Raw genomic sequence first — 20,999 nt, 5'->3', positions numbered from 1 at the left:
TTTTTGTTTGGCAGTGTCCTGAGCACACACAGCATTTTTAAAATTCAGATCTTTCAGCTTATACTTCGGCCACAGTGCATCCTCCCTTATCTTTTATTCTGTCAACTGTAGAGCTGGGTATATCTTTTCATCAAGGAAAATGAAATGTTGTCTAGCAGGACTTTGCCCCAAACATATTTAAATTAGATATGGTCAGTTTAAAAAAATACCAGATATATCAGTCGGGAAAAAAAAAAGGTATTACGGTTTGGCGCGCAGCCCTGTGGCCCCTCTTTGCCCTTGCTCAAAATCTTTTCTCCTTCTACTCACCGATCTCTTTGCCCAGTCCTGAGCGCAGGATGGCACCGGCCGAAGTGACCACTGCACAGGTCTTGAAGCTGCTCTGGTCCTGCCGTCCGTGCAGTTGCTCCAGGGGAAGAGACGGCACGAGGCGAGCCCAACCAAGTGAGGAGAATGGCTGCTCTGACCCGTCCACTGTCCTCAGCCGGGCCTGGGCTTTCATTTGACACAGCATCTCTTTAGCACTCTGGGCAGCCCTGCGATGCCCCTTGTAGGAAACACGGTGTTTGTTGGCACTGACGTAGTCCTTCATGGCACGCTGCAGCCGAGGACTCAGCATGCCGGCGGACACGCGGCCCCGCCACAGCCGCTGGACCACAGAGGCTGACTTGGAAAAGTAATATTCCTCTAGATCAGAGGAGTCACTGCCAGCCCTCCTGCCTGTTGCAGTCCTCCTCTTGTTTCCTTGTTCTTCATCTTCATTTTCCCTCTCATCATCTTCTTCTTCTTCCTCCTCCTCCTCCTCCCCACGGTGGTAGCGCATGTTGCTGGCATGGTTCTGGTACTCTGTGGTCTGGGAGGTTCTCTCACGACTCTGGACTGCAGGGTCTGAGTGAGAACCCACATTTTCTGTACCAAAGGAGGACCAGGCCGCCAGGCTCTGTGGGTCCAGGTAGTCCTGATGGCTGGCCTCCTGGCCACCATAAATAGAGTAGGGAGCACTGTTCGGGCTGTGGCTCACCTCCAGGCTGAACTCTGGGGTTGTGGAGCTGGCAGAGGGCTCTGGTTCTGACTCATCTCTGGGGTAGTTTGTAGTTAAGGTGGAAGCCAGTTCAGGTCGGGAGCCCAGGTTGGCAGGCTGTTGATGGGAGGCCTGTATAGAGGCCAGGCGACGGGTGTCAGGGTGCTGGGAGAGTAAAGAGCCAGCAGAGGTCAGGGGCTCATTCACACGAGCATCCAGGAAGTAAGAGAGGAGGGCGAGGAAGAGGAGAACCCAGGCCAGCATTCCCGCCAGCACCAGCCTCCGCCACTGCCTCATACTGGACTTCATTACCTCTCACTCACATACAAGCCTGTTCAGCTGGCCCACCAACAACAAAGCCCCACGGCCAGGACTTAGCCCGGAGGTCAGCTGGAGGGCCTGTAAAAAGAAGAGCGCTCTGAATGAAACTGCTCAGGGGAAAAATGGAAACATGTGGAGCAGTAAAGGGGAGGCTTGAGACACTCACCTCAACTGATGCTTCTATTTCTTCATGTCCGTGTGTCCTCAAGGATATAACAGGACCCTGAGAAGAGGAGTGGTACAAATTAGAGGAGTCAAGAGTGCACATGCATACATGAGTCAGTGTGTGCATGAAAAAAGTGCTCACACAGACACACCGCAGGAAAACACCTCCTGCAGAGCAGAACTTGGCTGCTCTCCATTCATAACAAAAAAGAAGACATTTTTTAAAGACTAAGGCCATTTATTAACTGGAATCAAATTTACAGCTTCACTCATAAAATGTCCGGCACTTAAGTCACAAAAAGAACTAAAGACGGTTCTGCATCAGCTGGATTGAAATGTTTTCTCACACATCAAAAGATCACACAAAATATGAACCATTTAAACAAACCCCAAATAAATAAAACAAATATATTCTAAGTAAATTTGGTTAGTTTGAGGCCAATACTTAGCCTTACCTAATTTTAACTTGATGCAGACTCAATTGGTGATTGTCAAACTAACTTCAGGCAAACCTGCCGTGTAGCAGTGAGTTTTTTTCTGACACATCAGCAGCTGATTGTGACTGATTGGGCAGTTTGTACTTTCACAGTGTGTAAAAACTCAGACGTGATCCAGCTTCTCATTTGTGATCTGTTGTTCCTTCTGACATTAGCGGAGACTACAGCCCCCAACAATTCCCCAGTGGCCAAACTGAATAACTGTATTCGTTAAACCAATAATCCAAAACGCAAACATATAAAACCTACAATAAAACAAAACAGAAAAAGCAGCAAATCCCCTCACATTTTGAGAACAGTGATTCTTGATCTAATATCAAATTATTTTTCTGTTGATAAACTAATAGATTAATTAACAAATCCTTTCAACCGGAGAAACTCTTTACTTTAGGTGAGGTGGAGCATCTCCACTATAAAACGTTGTGTTCTGTGTTTTAAACAGATTGAATTATCTATCCATTCTTTTTAAATTTGTTTGGCTTCTCATTTCCTGTCATCATTGTAATAACCCATAAGCAACATGATTAAGACACTACTTCAAAACCTGGACTCGTCAGTATTTCCCATGTGCATGAACATGATACTTTTTGCTTATTTCCTTGCTGTACAAAAAAAAAATCATTAAAAATAACATTCTCATTATCAGCCTGACTTAGTCAAATACTCTGGTGTAAAACACATTAGGTTCAATGATGGCTTACAGAGTGAAATACACAGCAATGAAGGTAAATAAATGAAGCATTAAATTGCCGCACATCAGAGGACTACAATCCTCTCAACCACACGTAATTATGAGCTTTGGTCTCTTAATGTGGGAGCATTTCTCAAGAGAGAGAGTGGCAGGGTAAGGAAGGAGAAAAAAGCTCCTGAGTGTTAAGCCTCCTCTAGTCCTAATTACAGCTTCCTGACTCTGTAGCTGCTGGGTCCTGCAGAAGTGATCTCAGGCATCCCCCGCCTATACCCAGACATCCAGGCCTCCCACCCCAGGGCCACACAGGAGACCAAAGCTCATGCACTGACCATGGTCAAACAGCTGGGAGCAACTAGGCCAGATGGAGCAGAGACAGTATGGGAGAAAGAAAATAACGGCAAAGAAACTGATGCAAGCACAAAGACAAACACATCTGCACAAATACACACACAATCGGATTCTTTCTGAAAACTTGTTCTGCTCAAGGCCAAAGACAGGTGGGGTAGATGTCAGGCAGTAATCCCCTGTGTAGCAGTTTCAACATGTCTACCACGCTGGGGTCAAATATTACTCAGTAGAAAATATGCCACTTAACACCTGGAAATAACAACAGCAGGTCTGATGCCCAGAAAGAAAGAAAACAAGCAGCAAAACACACTGCTTTCCAATGACAATGTTGTCAACAAGCAAATGCCGTCTATATGCACCACTGCTCCACAGAACCCCACAGTGGATGTGTGTGTGTGTGTGTCCCGAGGCATGTCGTGAATGCATGTGAGAGCGCAGTTAGTTTGCCTCACCTGGTAGTAATCAGAATGTGCGCTTCAGAAACTGCAGTGAAACAACATAAATGCGTGGCACAGATGGAGAGGCGGGGGTGGAGGACAGAGCCAGTCTTGTGAGGGCTACACAAAGAAACGGTGCAAAACGGGAAACATGGAAATGAGACACTGCCAGACAGCAAAGGACGACTAAATGACTAAGTGGGAGTTAGCAGGAGCCTGATATAATATAAAGCGTAGATCTCGTACAGTAAAGACCAAAACCAAGATCCAATATGAATACATGATCTATATATGAGTGGGAGTGAGGAAGACTCTAATGTCTAGGAGGAGATGGGTTAAATGCATGCAGGTCATTTACCGTCAAGAGGATACTTAGGTGGTTTATGACCTGCATGAGAGGAAAAAGTTGGAAAAGCGAGCTAATGAGCGGCGAACAGAGAGGAAACATGTCGAGAGCAACTGATCTCAGTACATTCATCAGCTACTAAGTTGCATAAATCCTCAGGTGATACCACATGGGTCCGTGTTTTTTCATCTAATTGAATTATCAAACAATAGATAACAAAAGACAGACACTGGAACTAGATCATGTTTATCATCTTGTTCTCTATTATTGCTTGAAAATTGACTGAAACTATCCATCGGCTATTAAAATAGTGTGAAAACCATACTCCCGTCCACAACTACAACTTCAGCAGTCTGCTAAACTACAACATAGCTTACTTTACTTACGTCACTTGAAGTTTTTGTTCACTGTATATCGTGGTATTTGTCACCGTATAGAATTTCTCCAGACTCACTTATCCAGTCTTTAAAAGAAAACAGTTTAGTGCTTGTTTACCACTTGATGATATGCCACTGAACAGACCTCTGCTCCATTTTGTGATAATTGTAGAAAACTGTATTTCTGTATGTAAAGCAGCATAAATTGATGTCAACAAATGTGCTTTTCAGAACCACTCAAAAAAACACTTTTTAATGGGTTACAGGGTCAGGAATTTCAATTACTCTTCCTGAAAACGACTAAGGGCTGGAATCCTGTTTCAGCTCATTTCCTTCCCCCATGGCCCAGCATCCTCACAGACTTGACGTGATGACAGTGAACATGTCACGGCGCGTACAACTGAAGTCTGCAAGGGTTTAGTCTGCAAGTACGAAGGGTGTAAATTTGGATCCAATCACAGACTAAAATCTGTACAAACAGAACCGACTCAATCATTTCACTACAGTGAAATAACTAATTCCTAAAAGGTGGTTTGATGCATGAAGTTGGATTTTGTGCAGTTTTTTTGCAAATCTGAATGAATAACCAAGTCCAATCGTTGGATGGATGTTTTTGCTTCTGCCAGGTGTGTGAGCATGTGTGGAGCTACATGTTGCTGTGCCATCAACCAGGTGCAATGAGCGTTTGTGCCTGTAATTTCACTCGTATTCTTAAACTCTAGCTGCCTATTTTTGGCTAAGGTAGCACTTCAGAACCTAATTGTCTGGGACGGGTTATGCACATCTGGTTCTCTCTTTGTCCAGTCTACCCACACTATGATTCCTGGCTATGCTCGTACTACTACCATGCTGTAGTAATCAAGCTTACTTTCCTGTCTCTGAAGTGGATATAGATGGTTGGAGCATGATAGTACAAGTTGAAATGATCAGCTGGAATGAGTCTCTTGTGAAAGAAATTTGATTTGTGATATCATACATGGAAGACAGTTTAAAAAAGGTAATTACACCATGTACCAGAGTTTGGAAGATAGTTGATTAAATGACCGGGTAGGTTAACAAAGTGTAATTTTTATTCAGTGACCTAGTGAACAAGTAAATATGTAAATGCAGCTAAAGACATCCGGACTTAAATAGAAAAGTAACCAACCAAGACAATGCAAAGTGTCAATAAGGCACATTTTCTTAGACAGCTTCTGAGAGCCCAGTTTGGCACAGCATGTGTATATATATATATATATATATATCTCGACAAATGGCCCGTGTAGCCACAGTAACTGTGTACTCAACAAACATGGCAACAGCTGTAGCCTAACGTCTAAAATCTGACTGAAACTTTTTTTTTTTTTCTTCAAAAGACAAACTACTTCAAACTCAAACACTGCCAAATTAACAACCTGCATCTCTCAGGGCAGAAAGAAGCTGATAAAAACAGCTCCACAATAGAAACATAAAAGAGTAAAATATACCATATTATATCTATTTTTATGTAACTGCATTCTCAAAGTCCCAGCATGCTTTGCTCCTGCCTGCTGTAATATTCTCAATGCGTCTATAGTACGGGCATTGCCAGAGGTGACTGTACTGAACTCCAGCCACTATTTTGACTGCCAGGTAAGTGATTGGACGGCCCTTGAGGGAATACAGACGCACAGCATCTCACCGAAAATTGTTCAGTGCACTTTACTACGCCCTGCTGAGGAACCAGGGTGGAAAGGCTGTGATGAATTCTTTAATCACAGCCAACCTGAAGAGGTTTCTGCAGGAAGTTGGCATAGCGAAGTAAAGGCTACATGAACTTAAAATAAGGAACATGTTCTCAGTGCTTGCCTGTATTTAGGCACAAAACATGTTAATTCACATGGAGTGGGTAGTCTTATTAGGCTAATAAAAATTAATCTGTGGTATTTATTCAAAGAGACAAAGAGGAAATAAAAGAGTCAAAAACAAAAAAAGGCAGTGGATCACTGAGGTATTCAGTCCCCAAAACCAGGCTGGTTCTGCTAGAGAACAAGCTGTCCTCCTCTATTCTGCACATTACATGGAAATAAGATGCAAGTGTGCACGTTCTCTCTACTACCAACCCAACCAAAGGGCTTGTTCCTCATAAAATATTAAGCCTTCAAGAGTGGAGTTGTTCTCCATCTAAAAATATAAAGCCATTTTCCTTTAATGTTCACCTTGCAGCGGTTCAAGCAGCTATAAACTAATACATCACTGTGAGGTTACAAAAGGCAACACCACAAGGTCTACTAAGCATTTGTTGGCCCACAGATAGAAGCCTGAACTGTGTGGTCAAGAGACATTTTAGATTTATCAGTTCATTTGAGAGCATCTGAAATTTCAGGCCAGGTCTCCCAGGATCGTGTGAACAGAACATGAATGCAAATATAGCATGTGCTCCATGTATGAAAAGTGAGATTTTCCAGTAAGGTTTACATGAGGGACACAATTAGAAACAGGCTGTAGTTCGAAATAGAAGTGGGTGCTGGTGGTGGGTGTATACGCCATCACTACTGGGGCCCAGAGTTATTTATGAACTTGAGCTCAAGTGTAGTGTTTTTTTGGGTTAACACAACCAAATCATACTCAGGGCTTGAGGCTGCAGCCTTCTCATTTATTTGAACTGAGCCAGTCTGTCGAAGCAGTGGGGGTGCCAACGCAGGGTCGCCTGGCAAAGAAGTCTGTATTGTGCTGGATGTCATACAGCAAGGCCCTGGGTTGACTGATCAAATAAATGCAAGATCACACGCGGGAATGTTGTATTTCTATTGTTCAGCTCAAAAATCACACAACGCATGCAAATAACAACAAGTACTTAATTTCCCAAACGCTATATCGAAGTATTGGATAAGGGTGGATCGTTAAAACTGTTGTTTAGCGCATGCATCAACTTTTGTCACATTTGTTCGACGTGTTTTTACATGGTTGGCTTAGCTGTGACAGTTAGGAGGAGGTCTGATGGCAGGCTTTTGACCCCCACCCCCCACTAGCCTGAAAATAAGGGTGTTTTAGTTGCCTGAACCAAAACGTAACAAACTGTCTAACTTATCCAATTTAGGATTTAATTATCTGCCTAAGAAAGTCCACAAACTCATCTGTGTTTCAGAGGTCATGCTCCACTCCTGAAGCTTTTACAAGTTCCACTACAAATGAGCAAATTCTAACTTTAACTTAGCTTTGCAGTAATTGAATAAATTATCACAAGGAGGCTGTATAGCTGTTGTATGCACTGAAAAAATTAGTCCCCAGGCAGGCCGACAAGGTGTAAACTTGTGAAGCAGCTAAACAGTATTTAATATCACCATCTGAACTGTTATGTATGAGACGGAGATCACACAGATGGAAATTAACCATCTTAGCAACACCCATCTTACACACTAAACTTTAACTTGAAGCAAGTCTATATGAGACTTATTGGCTGCCTCTGAAAGGTGCCTAATAAATAAAAGATTGCTAGCTGTAATTTCATCCTAGAAATAATTTTTCACAAATGGAATTCCAGTTGCAAAACTGTCATTAACGCAGAGGCACTTACACAGGTATTGATCTTGTATCATTTTTAGGGACAGCTGTTATGTGAACCGTCCAATACAAGGCATAATATTTCACTGTACAACACATACTACTCTCATGTCATGTAGAGATGGAAATGTATGTGGCTTTGCGGGTCAGACGAGAAAGATGAGACACTGCAGACAAAGACGGGCTGAAACAGGGACATCAAAAGTGACTTGGAGTCCTGAACTGAAGTGAGAAAACTGAGCATATGTGCGGACTAATTGAACCGCGTCCCTCTCTTGCTTTCCTCACGTAATGAACCACCCTGTTACAGGTCTACCCTGCTTTAGCCTCAGGAGGCAATGTGGTTATTACCATGTAGGACATCAGACTTCACCCTGTGTAATTATACTGCCAATGTCCGAGCTCTCCAAAAGGGTCCACTGCACTGCATCACATCTTGAAACCCCAAAATGCAGCTGTTAAGAATAGCCTATAGACTGAATAGCAGGCTACCTAAGCCTGTATAAATGAGCAACTGAAGACAGTGCTTAAGCGTCAACATTGGAAGCTAAAGCACTGTCTTGTTGTGTGAAACAATCAATTAGAGCTGTTGCTGTTAATTCTGTAGCAGAGTTTCCAGGCCAGAGGAACTGAGAACAAGACAAGGCGGATATCTTTGTTTTCTCTGATGGATGGAAAAATTATTACCTTTTACTTCCTAGGCAAAAGCTCAAAATTCTGCGAATAAACCCCTCCCTATGTATCCTGCCAAGCTTTAATCCTGCCACTGCTCCAACATGATGACATAATTAAAGGCTTCCTCCTCCCTTCACTTCCAGTGCTCACCTTCTTTCCTTCCCCCACATCTGCCTTATTCTGTGACCTACATTTAACTGTGGTGCTGTGCATGCAGATGTACCGCTCTGCCGACTGTTTGTGTCTATATGCATTTGTTCTAAAGTCAGTCATTTTAACGTTATGCCTTTACCCACGCAAAGAAGAGAATTAATATTGTATTCGCTACTGCATCTCTGCTCCGTGTGAGCAAAGTGTGTATGTGTGCAGTTACTGTACTGTGGCTCTGCCTGTAAGTCTTTGTGTGGAAATGTGACTTACTACCAGCAGTAGATCAACCAGCTCCTCACCACTGGCACCTAGCATGTGGAGCTGAGAACACACTGCAGGCAGTACAACTCATTCCAGCCATCCAACTGCCTGCCAATCACACACAGTAGAGCATGCCATCGCATGACTGCACGCACGCATACAGATGCACAGCTAAATACAGACCAGCTTTGAAAGCTAAAGTATAGCACAAACTAGGGACACAAATACAATGAAACAGATGTTAAATTTCACTTCCTTCTCATATGCAAGGAGACTAAATAAAGAGACAGAGCAGGCGACTTGTGTCTAAAAGAAAAAAAAAAAAGCCAGACGCGCCTTGTTTTGCCTGACTACAAACCAACTTGCATGGACTTGAATGTAATGCAGGTCAACTCGAGTGTTACGCTCCACCAGTATGAAGGTACTGCTTTCAACAAAATTACCAAATTAATATATCTCACACCAAAGATATATGTATGTCTGTATGTATACATATATACACATACACATATACATATGATATTGATCCTCTTCAGTTAATTAATAGATCAAACTGAGCTTTGACAAGCCACACAGAAGCACACCTGCAACACTTCTAACTTTCCCTAAAAGAGAATAAACAAGCTGAAAAAGAAAGCTAAAACTATTTTGATAGTTGTCATTGATTAAAAAAAAGTAACTAGTTGTAAAATTTCAAATGTGGATATTTGTCGGTTTTCATTGTCCTCTATGGACACTAAACTGAATATACCTTTAGGTTTTGGACTGTCAGACAAAACAATTTGTGTGAATACGCCAAACTGATCTCTAGAAAAGTGTGACAGGCATTTTACAGACCATGCTAATTCGATTGATCAAGCAGAGGACAAGCAGATTAATCAATAGTGGAAATAAGTAGTTACAGACCTAAACAAAATTATACGCTGACTGCTCTGGTTCACTTGTCACCCATTAACGGCCCATCAGGGACAGAATCCCTAGCTGCCTCCAAAAATCACCAAGACACTCAGATTGACTGACTGAAAATAGCTCAGCCAATACTGGATTTTGGAGGCTGAAGCCTACAGCAAAGGAAACGATACATGAGCTGATTTTACTGCATTTGAGTTCACTGAGTCATACGCCTTTTTTGAACCCAGGATGAACACCCAAAGGCATAAAAAAAGGTAGCGCACACAGATTTGCAGGAAAAGGTTGCCTCTGGATGTTCATCCTGGGTTCAACACTGGAACTTAAGACTTTGGTTTAGCACCACAAACAAAACACTAGAAAGGCACATCCTCTCTAAGATCTAACTCATACACCTCTTTATCAGCAGAAAACAAACAGATCAAGAAAAGAGAAACAGTATTGGAGCAACAGCAGCGTCTAATTTTCTGGTCTAAACAATTTTTATGACACTAGCGACAACCCACTCTGTTTACAGCATAATGAGCTTATACTAGGTGGATAGCAGCAGCATGTGGAGTACAGGCTGGTGGGGTTGGAGGTAGCTGGAAGCAGCATGAGCAGTGTTGCTCCCTGCTGATTAGAAAGAGTGAATCAACAGTAAAGTTTTGTGCAGTAAGTCAAAACAATGGACGAGAGACACTTAAACACTGCATGGACTGGAGGGGGAAGTGTAGAGTTGGTGATAATTATCTGCGGGCTCATCAGTATAAGTGAGCCCTCTTACATTACACATATGTATTAGAACCGTTGTTAATTAGGGCCGCTTTCAGTCTGTTTTTGGATGAATGCAGCAATGATTTGTGTGTTGGAGAGGTTTGTAGAAGTCTCACTGGTTTACCTTATAAAATGTCACACCTCTGCTTTTCAGCAATGTGTGTCAGTTTTTTATTCACCTTGGCTGCTTTGCCTCCATGGTAAAAAGGAGAAAAAGGGAAACGATCAAACCATGTTCTTCATTTTTGTGAAATGATCAAAGAAAAACAGGCAAGACATCTTTCATCCTGACTCTCTCTTGGTGGTAGCAGGATCAGACTCATGAGGGATGGCTTCATGCTGCTGTGACACCAGGTCCAGCAAGGTCACACCAGAAAATACTAACTCTATTAAAGACTTATCCCACTGAGGCAGATTACTTCTGTCCTGTCTCCCACTTATTCTCCTTCAACCACAGCACCGATTATATCAGCAGAGCAAAAACGTCTATTTTTGCAAAGGCGTGCTTAGACCCTCATTAATCTTGTCCTAAAGAAACGACTACACCCAATAATGGCCAAGAGGCACAGGGAGGTAGAAGTCTCTCACACACACACACCTGTCACAGTCCATCTGCTGTAGAAAATTCACACCTGATCCACAATGCAGAGAGGAGACAAGGGAGACTACACGCTGCATCTATGCGCGCGCACACACACAGCTTCCTTCTGCAGAGAATAATATGCATAATACTACTAATAATACTAATATTACTATAATAATACTGAGATGAAACCTGGACACACACACACACACACACACACACACACACACACACACACACACACACACACACACACACACACACACACACACACACACACACACACACACACACACACACACACACACACACACAATTAGCCCCTCTCTTTCTATCAGGGCACCATGTGTAGTGTTCATGCGCCTTGTAATTACCAGAGCAGAGGACGTGTTTCATTTAAAACCAGCACCACTGACACAGCCCTAGAGAGAAAACAAGCCTCTGACTCATTCTGAGTGAGTGACGGACAAGAGAAAGTCATCAGGCATCAGACATCTACTGGCTGCTCAATGTTTAAACAGGAGGCAGACCTAAACCTAACAACACACTGTACTTAAAGCACTTTAAAAGTCACAAGCAACGAAAATTACACTTTACTTTAAAATGTAACCTCCACTTTAATAAAAAAAGAACACCTGATAAAAACACGTGGCCTGGAAAGAGTTGAATCATTCTGACCTTTTAAGCACATCCCATTCTGATAAATCACACAGGGCAGCGGATGACATGCTTTCATGGTGCACCGAGCCCTCTTGAATACAACCTGCCAACAGCAAGGTCCTATGAAGGAAATGCAGCTCTACAACTGACATTATGGCCCATAAATACAGCTGGGAGCGCTGACGCCCACAGCAGGTGTATGTGAGAAAGTAGAGAAAGTCCACTTAAAGCTCATTTCACTGTTCCTTCCCCTTCATGTGGAGGCCATAACAATGCTTGTACTGTCATACTGTATGACTACTCACCCTCTTGCTCTATTTGTTTTTTAAATTAGGAATGGATTACCTTGTATTTACATTGCTCGCTCATCCATGTTTAGTAAAAAAGAAACAAATGGAAAAGAGGCAGGGGAAGCTGCTGTTACTCCAAGTCCTATCTGGTCTGGACACAAAATAAGCGCAGATCTTATAAGGTTTACACATTTATACTAATACTTGCTAAAAAAGAAGCTGACGGGATTTGTTCATATCAGCGTTTCACACACTTGCTGTTGTATTTGTGGGGGACTGCCCAGAGAACAAGCCCACTAATCTACAGCTCTATAACCATTTTCAGACAGCTTAACCTCTCCATAATCTGACTGAACTCTGGACACTTACTTCTAAACACAGACTGAGATTAGCAACCTATCATGGATTTATAGCACAACTATGAAAGCTACGCCACAATAAGCTGCTCAAACCTCCCTTTTCACTGTTTAAGAAAATTCAACATAAAAAAGGAGTACAGCACCATACGTCAACACACAGAAACCAGTGCCTAAACTGCTCCTCTCAGGAAGTTTACAATCTTGTTAATAACCCAGGACGTCTATGTGTTTCTTGTGGAGAGAGACAGACACAGAGACACACAGACACAGACACAGACACACACAGACACAGACACACAGACACACACACACACAGCACACACACACACAGACACACACACACACACACACACACACACACACACACACACACACACACACACACACACACACACACACACACACACACACACACACACACACACACACACACACACACACACACACACACACACACACACACACACACACACACACGACTGAGGGGCACAGCTGGTCTTGATGACTCCAGCGCTCCTTCCTTTGAAGGCTGTGAGCTCAGATAACTGCTGCTCTGGTCGGTCAGCGCGCATCTGAAATTACACCTCCACCTTCCCAGAGTGCCCTGCCCATGCAATCCCTCCACTCCTCTGTACTGTACAGTACTGTAACTGAACATATAAAGTCTGGAATAGATACAGAATTAAACTCTACCTACAGCTTCAGCCAAATTTTGTAGCATGAACTAAAAAGAAGCTACAATGTCAACCCAAGCGTTTAGTCTTGCCATTTCATGAGCAGCTGTGAGATACTGAGCACTGAACCTTAATAGTAAGTAGCAGTAGATGAGGAAATCCTTTTATGTTTAAAGCAGAAATAAATCTATATTTGACATAAAAACACATCAGATGACAGCTTCGTTCAGCAGGTGGTAGAAAGACTGAATGTTGGATTTACCACATGGCTAAAAAGACGACTCAAAATGAATCAACTTTTATCAGTTTGTGAATGTTGTGTTCACAACTCGCGTCCACTGCCGCCAGGTGGCCAAAAGAATAACAGTTATTGCAGGTTTAAACATAGCCTATTTATCCCCCCATTTTTTCCATCGATATTAATCGACTGACATTGAAAACCTTCTCATTTTAAGTCGATTTCTAATTTCTAACCTCATTCTTGTGACAGGCGATATCATCTTATGGTTAAATCAATGAGACTGTTCTGAGCAGCCTCGAAGCTGCAGTGGTGCAATATTAAAAAGGTGCTTCACTGCGCTGCTGGTGAAATGATCGACCGTTTCGCATCTGTCTTTCAGAGACAGAACGTCTGTATCCCTTTGCAGTAGTAAGGAAATGTGTCTTTGAAGTAGAACTCTTGCCTTTTCTGTGCTAGAATTATTATTTCCATTTTGCCAATGCTGTAAGGTCCATCAGTCACACATTCAACACAGAAACACAATCATAATGATCTGTGAGTCTTCAGAACAGGTTTGAATATTCCAGTTTTATTTCTTTGCAGTAGGCAACTCAAACATACACAATGCTAAACCCCCCGTATCTATCTGCTGCCTCGTATAGCTTTGTTGTCGAGCTCTCTCTCTCTCTCTCTCTCTCTCTCTCTCTCTCTCTCTCTCTCTCTCCCTCTCTCTCTCTCTCTCTCTCCCTCTCTCTCTCTCCCTCTCTCTCTCTCTCTCCCCTCTCCCTCTCCCTCTCCCTCTCTCTCTCTCTCTCTCTCCCTCTCTCCAAGGTCTTCCTTTATTTGGCTTGTTTTGTACTATACGGCTTTGTTGGCAAAGAAGTTATTGGAAATTGATCACAAGTTGCCATAGCTCTTTACTCAGCTTCTGCGTGAACGCCACCGAGCCTAGCAGAGAGGAAGGCAGTGCTGGAGCTAGAACAAATATCCAAGGGGGGCATGAGGCTTATAAAGGGGGGCAGCAAATTACTGGCAAGTTGCAACGTAGTTGTCCATGGTGAAATTGAAATCATTCGGTGGTAGGCTCTCAGAGACATTTTTAAGAAAATAAAATGCACAAAATTGTGCATTCTTGTCACTTTCCTAAAAACTCTGACTAAAAACACAAGGAGGAATGACTTAGGTGTAAATAAATGCAAGGACAAACGTTGTCTGTGACATGCAAACTTATTTCTGTTGAGCAAGTCAACCACTTTCTCAAATCCATGGCTGCCAATGGAATAAAAATACTAAGCTAGCTTAGCTAACTTAAACTAGCCTGCCCCCGATTACAAAACTTGAATTCCCACTCGACTAGTAAAACATTACGAAAGAGCATTATTACTTAACAGATGTAGACAGGTAGAACCCTGGATGACCCTTGTTTGTACAGAGTCACTGTGATCAAATATAGGTATATATATATATATATATATATATAACTATAATGAAATAATATTGCATACTGCAGCTTTAATACATTTTAGTGGCAACTCTGATAGAGAAGCTCTTTTCACGGCTCACGCTCACATAAAAACGGCTTCAAAGCAGTCAACCTTTGACTAACTCCTCTACTGGGTCATCACTGACATCAATTACGCAGTTCATCAGTTAGTATTTCAAAATCAGCATTTCCTCACTGCTATTTTGTGCCTTAAGAAAATATAAAAATATAATAAAAAATAACCTACAAAAGTCCTTTTCAACCCACCCATGTCAGCAACAAGGTGTGAACAAAGAACACTGTGCTCATATAGTTAATATACACTGACCATTGCTAATAGATTAGACAGAAAATGATCTAATTTAGCCTTGTTCACTCCTCGTCAGGTGGCTGCACCCTAATCCATGTTAGCATAGACCACTGTGCACATTGTCCACAATAATCAAAAAGATTAAAACGAAAATTGATAAACGAAGAATTAAATGAACACACATCATTTCATCTCGGTATGAGCTTCCATATACTGAAAAAGCCACACCATGATTTGTTGTTGAAGCTGGAGTCCTCTTTTTTCTACATTATGTGTCATTTCTGCATATAGTAATTTCTTTGGGAATAATGAGCGTTACCTTGTATCATGTGATGTCCCAGTAGTAGTTTTGTGTTCCCATTGATTTGCCAGTCAAAGTCCCAGTGGAATGGATTAAACAAAAACATTATGAGAAGTTGAAGATTTTGCATGGCACGGAAACATCTTTTGGAAAATCCTTATGTGGAACAATACTAAAGACCAAGTGCCAGTATTCTTAGAGTCTTAGATGTTGGTGTACAAACATGAGAAAATAGGGTCTGTGCAGGTTCAGGTCTCCTGTATAGTGGTTCACCATGGTAGATAAAAGTGGAATATTGTTAGTGCGCACAAAGAAAGCAGCTTTCCTACACACCTGTACTCTGTCTGCACACACAGAGGGAGGGCGGCCCATTTGAGACAATAAACATCCAGCTGCAGAGACAAAGAGGTGCCAGCCAGTATGTAGCAGTAATTAGATAGATATGGATAAAAGCAATAATGCAGATGTTCTGTGAGAGCCCTTTTCACACAGTGGTGGTGGTTATGTGTATTTATCAGGTATCCATCAACACATTTATATTGCATCAATTAAGCAACGTCTAAAGTCACCTTACTATAACAGACACCATTCTGGCAAAGAAAAGCTAAATTATTTAGCTTTTAGTTTTATATAATGTGTGTCTTTTCAGCTATGCTCCGGTGGTTTTAAAACGCTGTCCACGAAATTCAACTTTTGTCCTCGTCACAACCTCTCAAAAGCTTTGAAAACCAGTGAGCACATAATTATTCAGCAGCTGCACACACAAACGAAAAGACACTTTTCTGACGCAATGTCACTATAACCTGGAGAGAGCCTTTGTATTTTCTTCCCTGTGTGTGCTGTTTATGCTGCACAGGGAGAAATTACAAAGGACAGACCGGTGCCTTTGTGGACTACAGTGAAGTGTGTGTGTGTGTGTGTGTGTGTGTGTGTGTGTGTGTGTGTGTATTGTTATTGTAATGAGTTTCAGTCTTTTCTTTTGACTTGCACCGCTGTTGAAGGTGATGTGATCGTGGGTTTTGGTGACAACTCCCAACAGCTATGTGATAAACCTCCACTCTAGCACGCTGCTGATATCAGACAACACACAGCACTTCAAAAGGCAACACACTCCAACCCCCACCCAAACACACACACAGAAGACATTAATTGCCTTTGACACTTGTATGATTTCCTCTGCTTTTAAATGCTGTCACAGCCTCCGATCATGTGATGTGAAGGCGATTAGGGAACGTAACACTTTTGTGTTTAATTTAAAGCACTTGGTCCAAAAGCAGAGATTGTATCTGGCTGTCACTAATTAAATTGCTCCAAACAAAAGCCTGTTACAGTTGAAAAGCGATGCAGCTGTGGATGTGAAAGTGTTGTGATGTGAAATGAACACATTTCCAGGAGCAGCAGCCCATCAGTCCTTCAGCAGCGCTGCTAAAATCAACTTTTTGAGCACAAGGGCAGTGTTATTCCCATCATGACAAGAGTGACGCAGACCTGTGCATAAGATTTCTCTCACCAATGTAATATTAAGAGAATTTACTTTGACTCTGGTCGTTATAAAGTATCTATCTATCAGTGTTCTAAAAAAGGACATGTTTTATTGCCCTGGTGACGTTATCTTGGCCTGGGTTTCCTGTTTTGTATATGGGGTGACACCACGTGCATGAAGCTGTTTAACAATAACTGAGTGTCAAGGGAACAATAAACCTCTGCATCTTCTCCTTAAGTTGTAGAGCAGCGTGCAGGCCTGTCTTCACTGTGAGCTGTGAATGAACTCTTCGTTGTGCAGAAACCTGGTTTTGTTTCAGGGACTCCGCGGCAGCAGACAAGGGGAGCGTCATTATTGATACACAGAAGCGTGCTGCATGTATCAATAATGCTCATCGTTTTTAATTAAAAACGATTTTTTTTTTTAACGCTGTGAACCTTAAAAGAGCTGCTTACTAAATGAGCCGCTGTTAAATGAGCTTCCCGCGATGATCCCCGCTCAAGTAACCGAGGAACAAAGGATCCTGTGCTACAATTTCATCCGCAGGTTTGATCTAAATTCATTCTAAATATCGGATCGTTTGAACCGAACATCCGTCCGTGCACATCCCTCCCCCTGTGCAGCTCCGTGTCCTGCACAAAGCGCCCTGGAGCAGCAAATGCAGATCTGTATGAAAATGCTGCGGAAAGCGAACAAAGCCTTACCTAAAGACTGTGTCGGTCCTCGCTGGATGCTGCTGTTGATGTCCGACGGTCCATGTTGCTCCGGTTCGCCTTACTGAACGGCCAGCATGCGGCTCGGTGCGGCTCGCCTCTGCTCTCCGTTCACGGAGCACACATCCACTACTACACTGAGCGGAGAGGCTGTGTTGTCCGTTACACTGTTGCTGGCCTTTTTTCTCTCATCCACATCTGAGTTGGAGGGGCGGAGTCGGCGAGGGCTGATTTATACAGAGGCAACGGGGTGGCTTGTTGGTCTGGAAGGAAGGAAATAAGGAAAGGAAGGAAGGAAGGAAGGAAGGAAGTAAGAAAAGGTATATTGATATTGAATTTGACACCTTCCTGGCAGCAGCAGCTGGTGTGTCAAATGCAGAGGGAAGGGAAAAAGGAAGGAAGGATGGAGGGAAAGGCATATTATACATTATATAACATCCCGACGGGTCGGTCCAGAATACATTTATTCCATTTCTTGCCCAAAGTTAAACAAGAAGATTGAAACCACTTTCACCTGAAGTGGCAACAAATAAACAGCTACCTTAGTTTCTCCCACACTTGGAAGGGGAGTGGTATTCAGTGTGCTGTAATCTGTCAATTTACCACTAGATGCCACTAAATCCCACACTAGACCTTAACATTGGCCAACTTTACAGCAGAAATAAACATGTTTTGTCTCTATAGCTAAATTCCCCCGTTCATGACAACTGTGCAGAGGAATTTTTATATAACTCACCTGTTTCAATTATATAAAAGCAGTTAAAGGCACATTCGCTTTAGGTGACAGGTAGGTGCCGTCACTAACGGCTGTTTTCAGCAACCAGGCTTCATTCAGCCCGCCTCAGCTCCATCGTCTTAGCCCATTTTTGGATTAGCTAGAAGCTGGAACAGTCAGGACAGTCAAGATAGCGATCTGACAGTGGTTTCAATCTTCTCCTCTAACACATACCAAGACAGCAAGTCATGCATATTTCCCAGAATGGTACACTATTGCTTTAAGGATATAAAGAAGTCAAGACGTAAGTAGCAGGGTGATGGCACCAAATGCAGATGACCGTTCAGTTTTTTGTTGAACGCTTACAGGAGCATGAGGCCATCCAAAACAGCAGGAAACAGAAAGTCCAAATAATTGGGCAGAAGGTCAGGTCATAAAAGAAACATTTAGAGAAAGGTCAAATAAAAAACACAAAAATACAATACATGAATACTTTGTTTATTCTTCTTTTTTGTCTCATTAATTGTCTTGCAACCCCTCAGATTCATCTTGTGACCTCTGAGAGAGGACTTTCAACCCTTAGGTACAGACTTGATCAAGTACTCGGCTTAAACGAGTATCAGGTACAGATAATGTACTTTTTACAGGTACAAGTATCACACGATACACTAATAATATAGCATCTTTTATTTAAAAAAACTTAATTATGTTACTCTTGTGATTAAAAACTTGCTCTGAAACTCAATTATTTAAAAAGTTTTTAATAAATATAGCAACTTCTGATCAACACATATCAATTTCAGGCTTGAACAAAGGACTTTATTATTCCCACCCATGTCGAGGTAAAGATCCACCTATTCCAAGCACAGATATAAATACAGATGACAGTGTACTCACTCAGCCCTACTTCTTTGGAAAGCACTGCAGGAAAGAGTGATGAATGAAAAAAGAATCAGTGACTTTTAACATTTTCAAAACATCCCTTCCACAATGCACTGTCCCACTCCCAGGCAGATGCCAGTGAGAAAAAGTGTGAACATGTTCTTTCATACTGTAAGTCATCAGTGGGTTGAGATCATGTAACAGAGGGAGGGGATTTCATAACTTTTGCGCAACTACTGAGGAACTGAAAACCTGGTCTCAGAGGACCTCAGGTGTCTAGCAGGATGATATAGAGACAGAAAACGGTGTCGTTTTTACACCACGTAGTCATGTTTAAACAAATTTTACAGATATTACTTTCGACTCTGCAAGCAAAAGACAGGAAGCAAGATACAGAGTAATGTGGTCCATTTGGTCCAGCTTTGCTGTGATGGCTTCGGTCAACTGATGGGAGCATAGAATACTAATTACAGGTGGAGGAGGAAATGCATTTGAATGTATGCAAATTAATTTTAGTTCAAAAGGTCATCATCTGTTGCAGAGCAGTCACCTATCACTGTCTGACTATACCCTGTAAAGGCCTTTAGGTTTAGAAACTGTTAAACAGTTAGAGAGAGAACGAGAGAGAGGGGGGGGTAGTTTGTAGTTGGTGTTATTGTGCTGCACAAGGATCAGGCAGTGTAATGCAGGTTGTGCGTTTGTGCGCTGCTCTCTTAATTGCCTCATCAGTAAATGTCAAACGTTCAAATGGCTCAGCCATCTAGATTTATTTATTCATTTGTGCTCCATCAGATGCAGGCGCTGCTGCTGCATGCTGCAATTACTGCTGCACAGCCAATGAATAATAAATCACAACACAAAGAGATGTAACCAGCTGTCTGTGAACCAGATCTACTGAAAAGTAAACTTGCATGGTGTTTACATCTATTTTACCAGTGAACCACTCGGAGAACAGAGGAGGGACACTTATGATGGTGGAAAACTTGCGCACGCACAACAATCCAGATACACATGTATGTAGATCACGGAGTTAGCACGGACGCACAAAATGTTACCTCAAAATAATGCAACCAGAGACTTTGGCTCCATTGCACACATGCTGTTCTCTTTCTTCAAAGTGAGGCTCAATAACGGGGCGTTTGGAGGCAGATGACTCACACCAACTCACTGGTGTGCTCAGAGACTGCAACTGAAAAATGGAAAGTGTGAGTGGGTTGTGGGAAGTGTGTTTGTGGCCCAGAGCAATATGTTAAGACCTGTGTACTAAAATGTCTCCTACAGTCATCCGAACAGCCCCCACCCCTACTGCCACCCTTTGACTCTGGTGCTTATCGTCTTTCTCCAGGTGCGTGTCAGTCAGCCACACTTCATTATACTGCTGCCTTTGTAGTGGATGACCATTAAGGGAACTTTGCAATGAGGGAAAGAGGTGTGTACTCTAACCAGGTGTGAGACAGTATGTGCGTGTGTGTAATGAAAGAAGAAGACCTTGTTTTTCTTGGAAATGAATCATCCTGATCAAAGGGACCAATTAACCCTTAGTGAAGTCCTATTCCCCCAGTGACTATCTGCCTATCAAGATAACCATTCTAGCATTGCGTACAGTTTTCAATGGCAGTTTTCCCAATCAAAGTTTATGGTCATTTTTGGGACAAAAGGAGACAAAAGCAGCTTCTCATTTTTGCCGCCCGAAAACAACAATGACTGGCATATATTATCTGCTTTAGCTAGCTAATTAGCATTAGCTCTGTGACCCGAAGAAGCCTGTAAAAGGGACTTAAGTATGCATTTCATAGCTACATAGATGATGTTGGGCTAAAAGACTGAGGCTAAAGCTACACACCAGGCAA

General features: G+C 42.4%; 1 protein-coding gene across 1 annotated transcript in view; it reads right to left on the bottom strand.

Annotated features, from left to right (window-relative positions):
* Positions 1-17,790, bottom strand: part of st6gal2a (ST6 beta-galactosamide alpha-2,6-sialyltranferase 2a) — a 42,047-nt gene extending 24,257 nt beyond the window's left edge. Inside the window, exons 1-3 of the mRNA XM_051404867.1 lie at positions 17,544-17,790; positions 1,509-1,565; positions 310-1,420 (exon numbers count right to left, since the gene is read on the bottom strand). Of these exons, the coding sequence (XP_051260827.1) occupies positions 310-1,330 (1,021 nt within the window). The 5' untranslated portion in view covers positions 1,331-1,420; positions 1,509-1,565; positions 17,544-17,790. The remainder of the gene's footprint in view (positions 1-309; positions 1,421-1,508; positions 1,566-17,543) is intronic.
* Positions 17,791-20,999: the final 3,209 nt, after the last annotated feature.

This window comes from Dicentrarchus labrax, unplaced genomic scaffold (assembly GCF_905237075.1).
Source record: "Dicentrarchus labrax unplaced genomic scaffold, dlabrax2021, whole genome shotgun sequence".
Classification (NCBI taxonomy): Eukaryota; Metazoa; Chordata; class Actinopteri; family Moronidae; genus Dicentrarchus; species Dicentrarchus labrax.
Note: the sequence above shows the minus strand (reverse complement) of the source record. Positions and strands in the feature narration are given on the sequence as shown.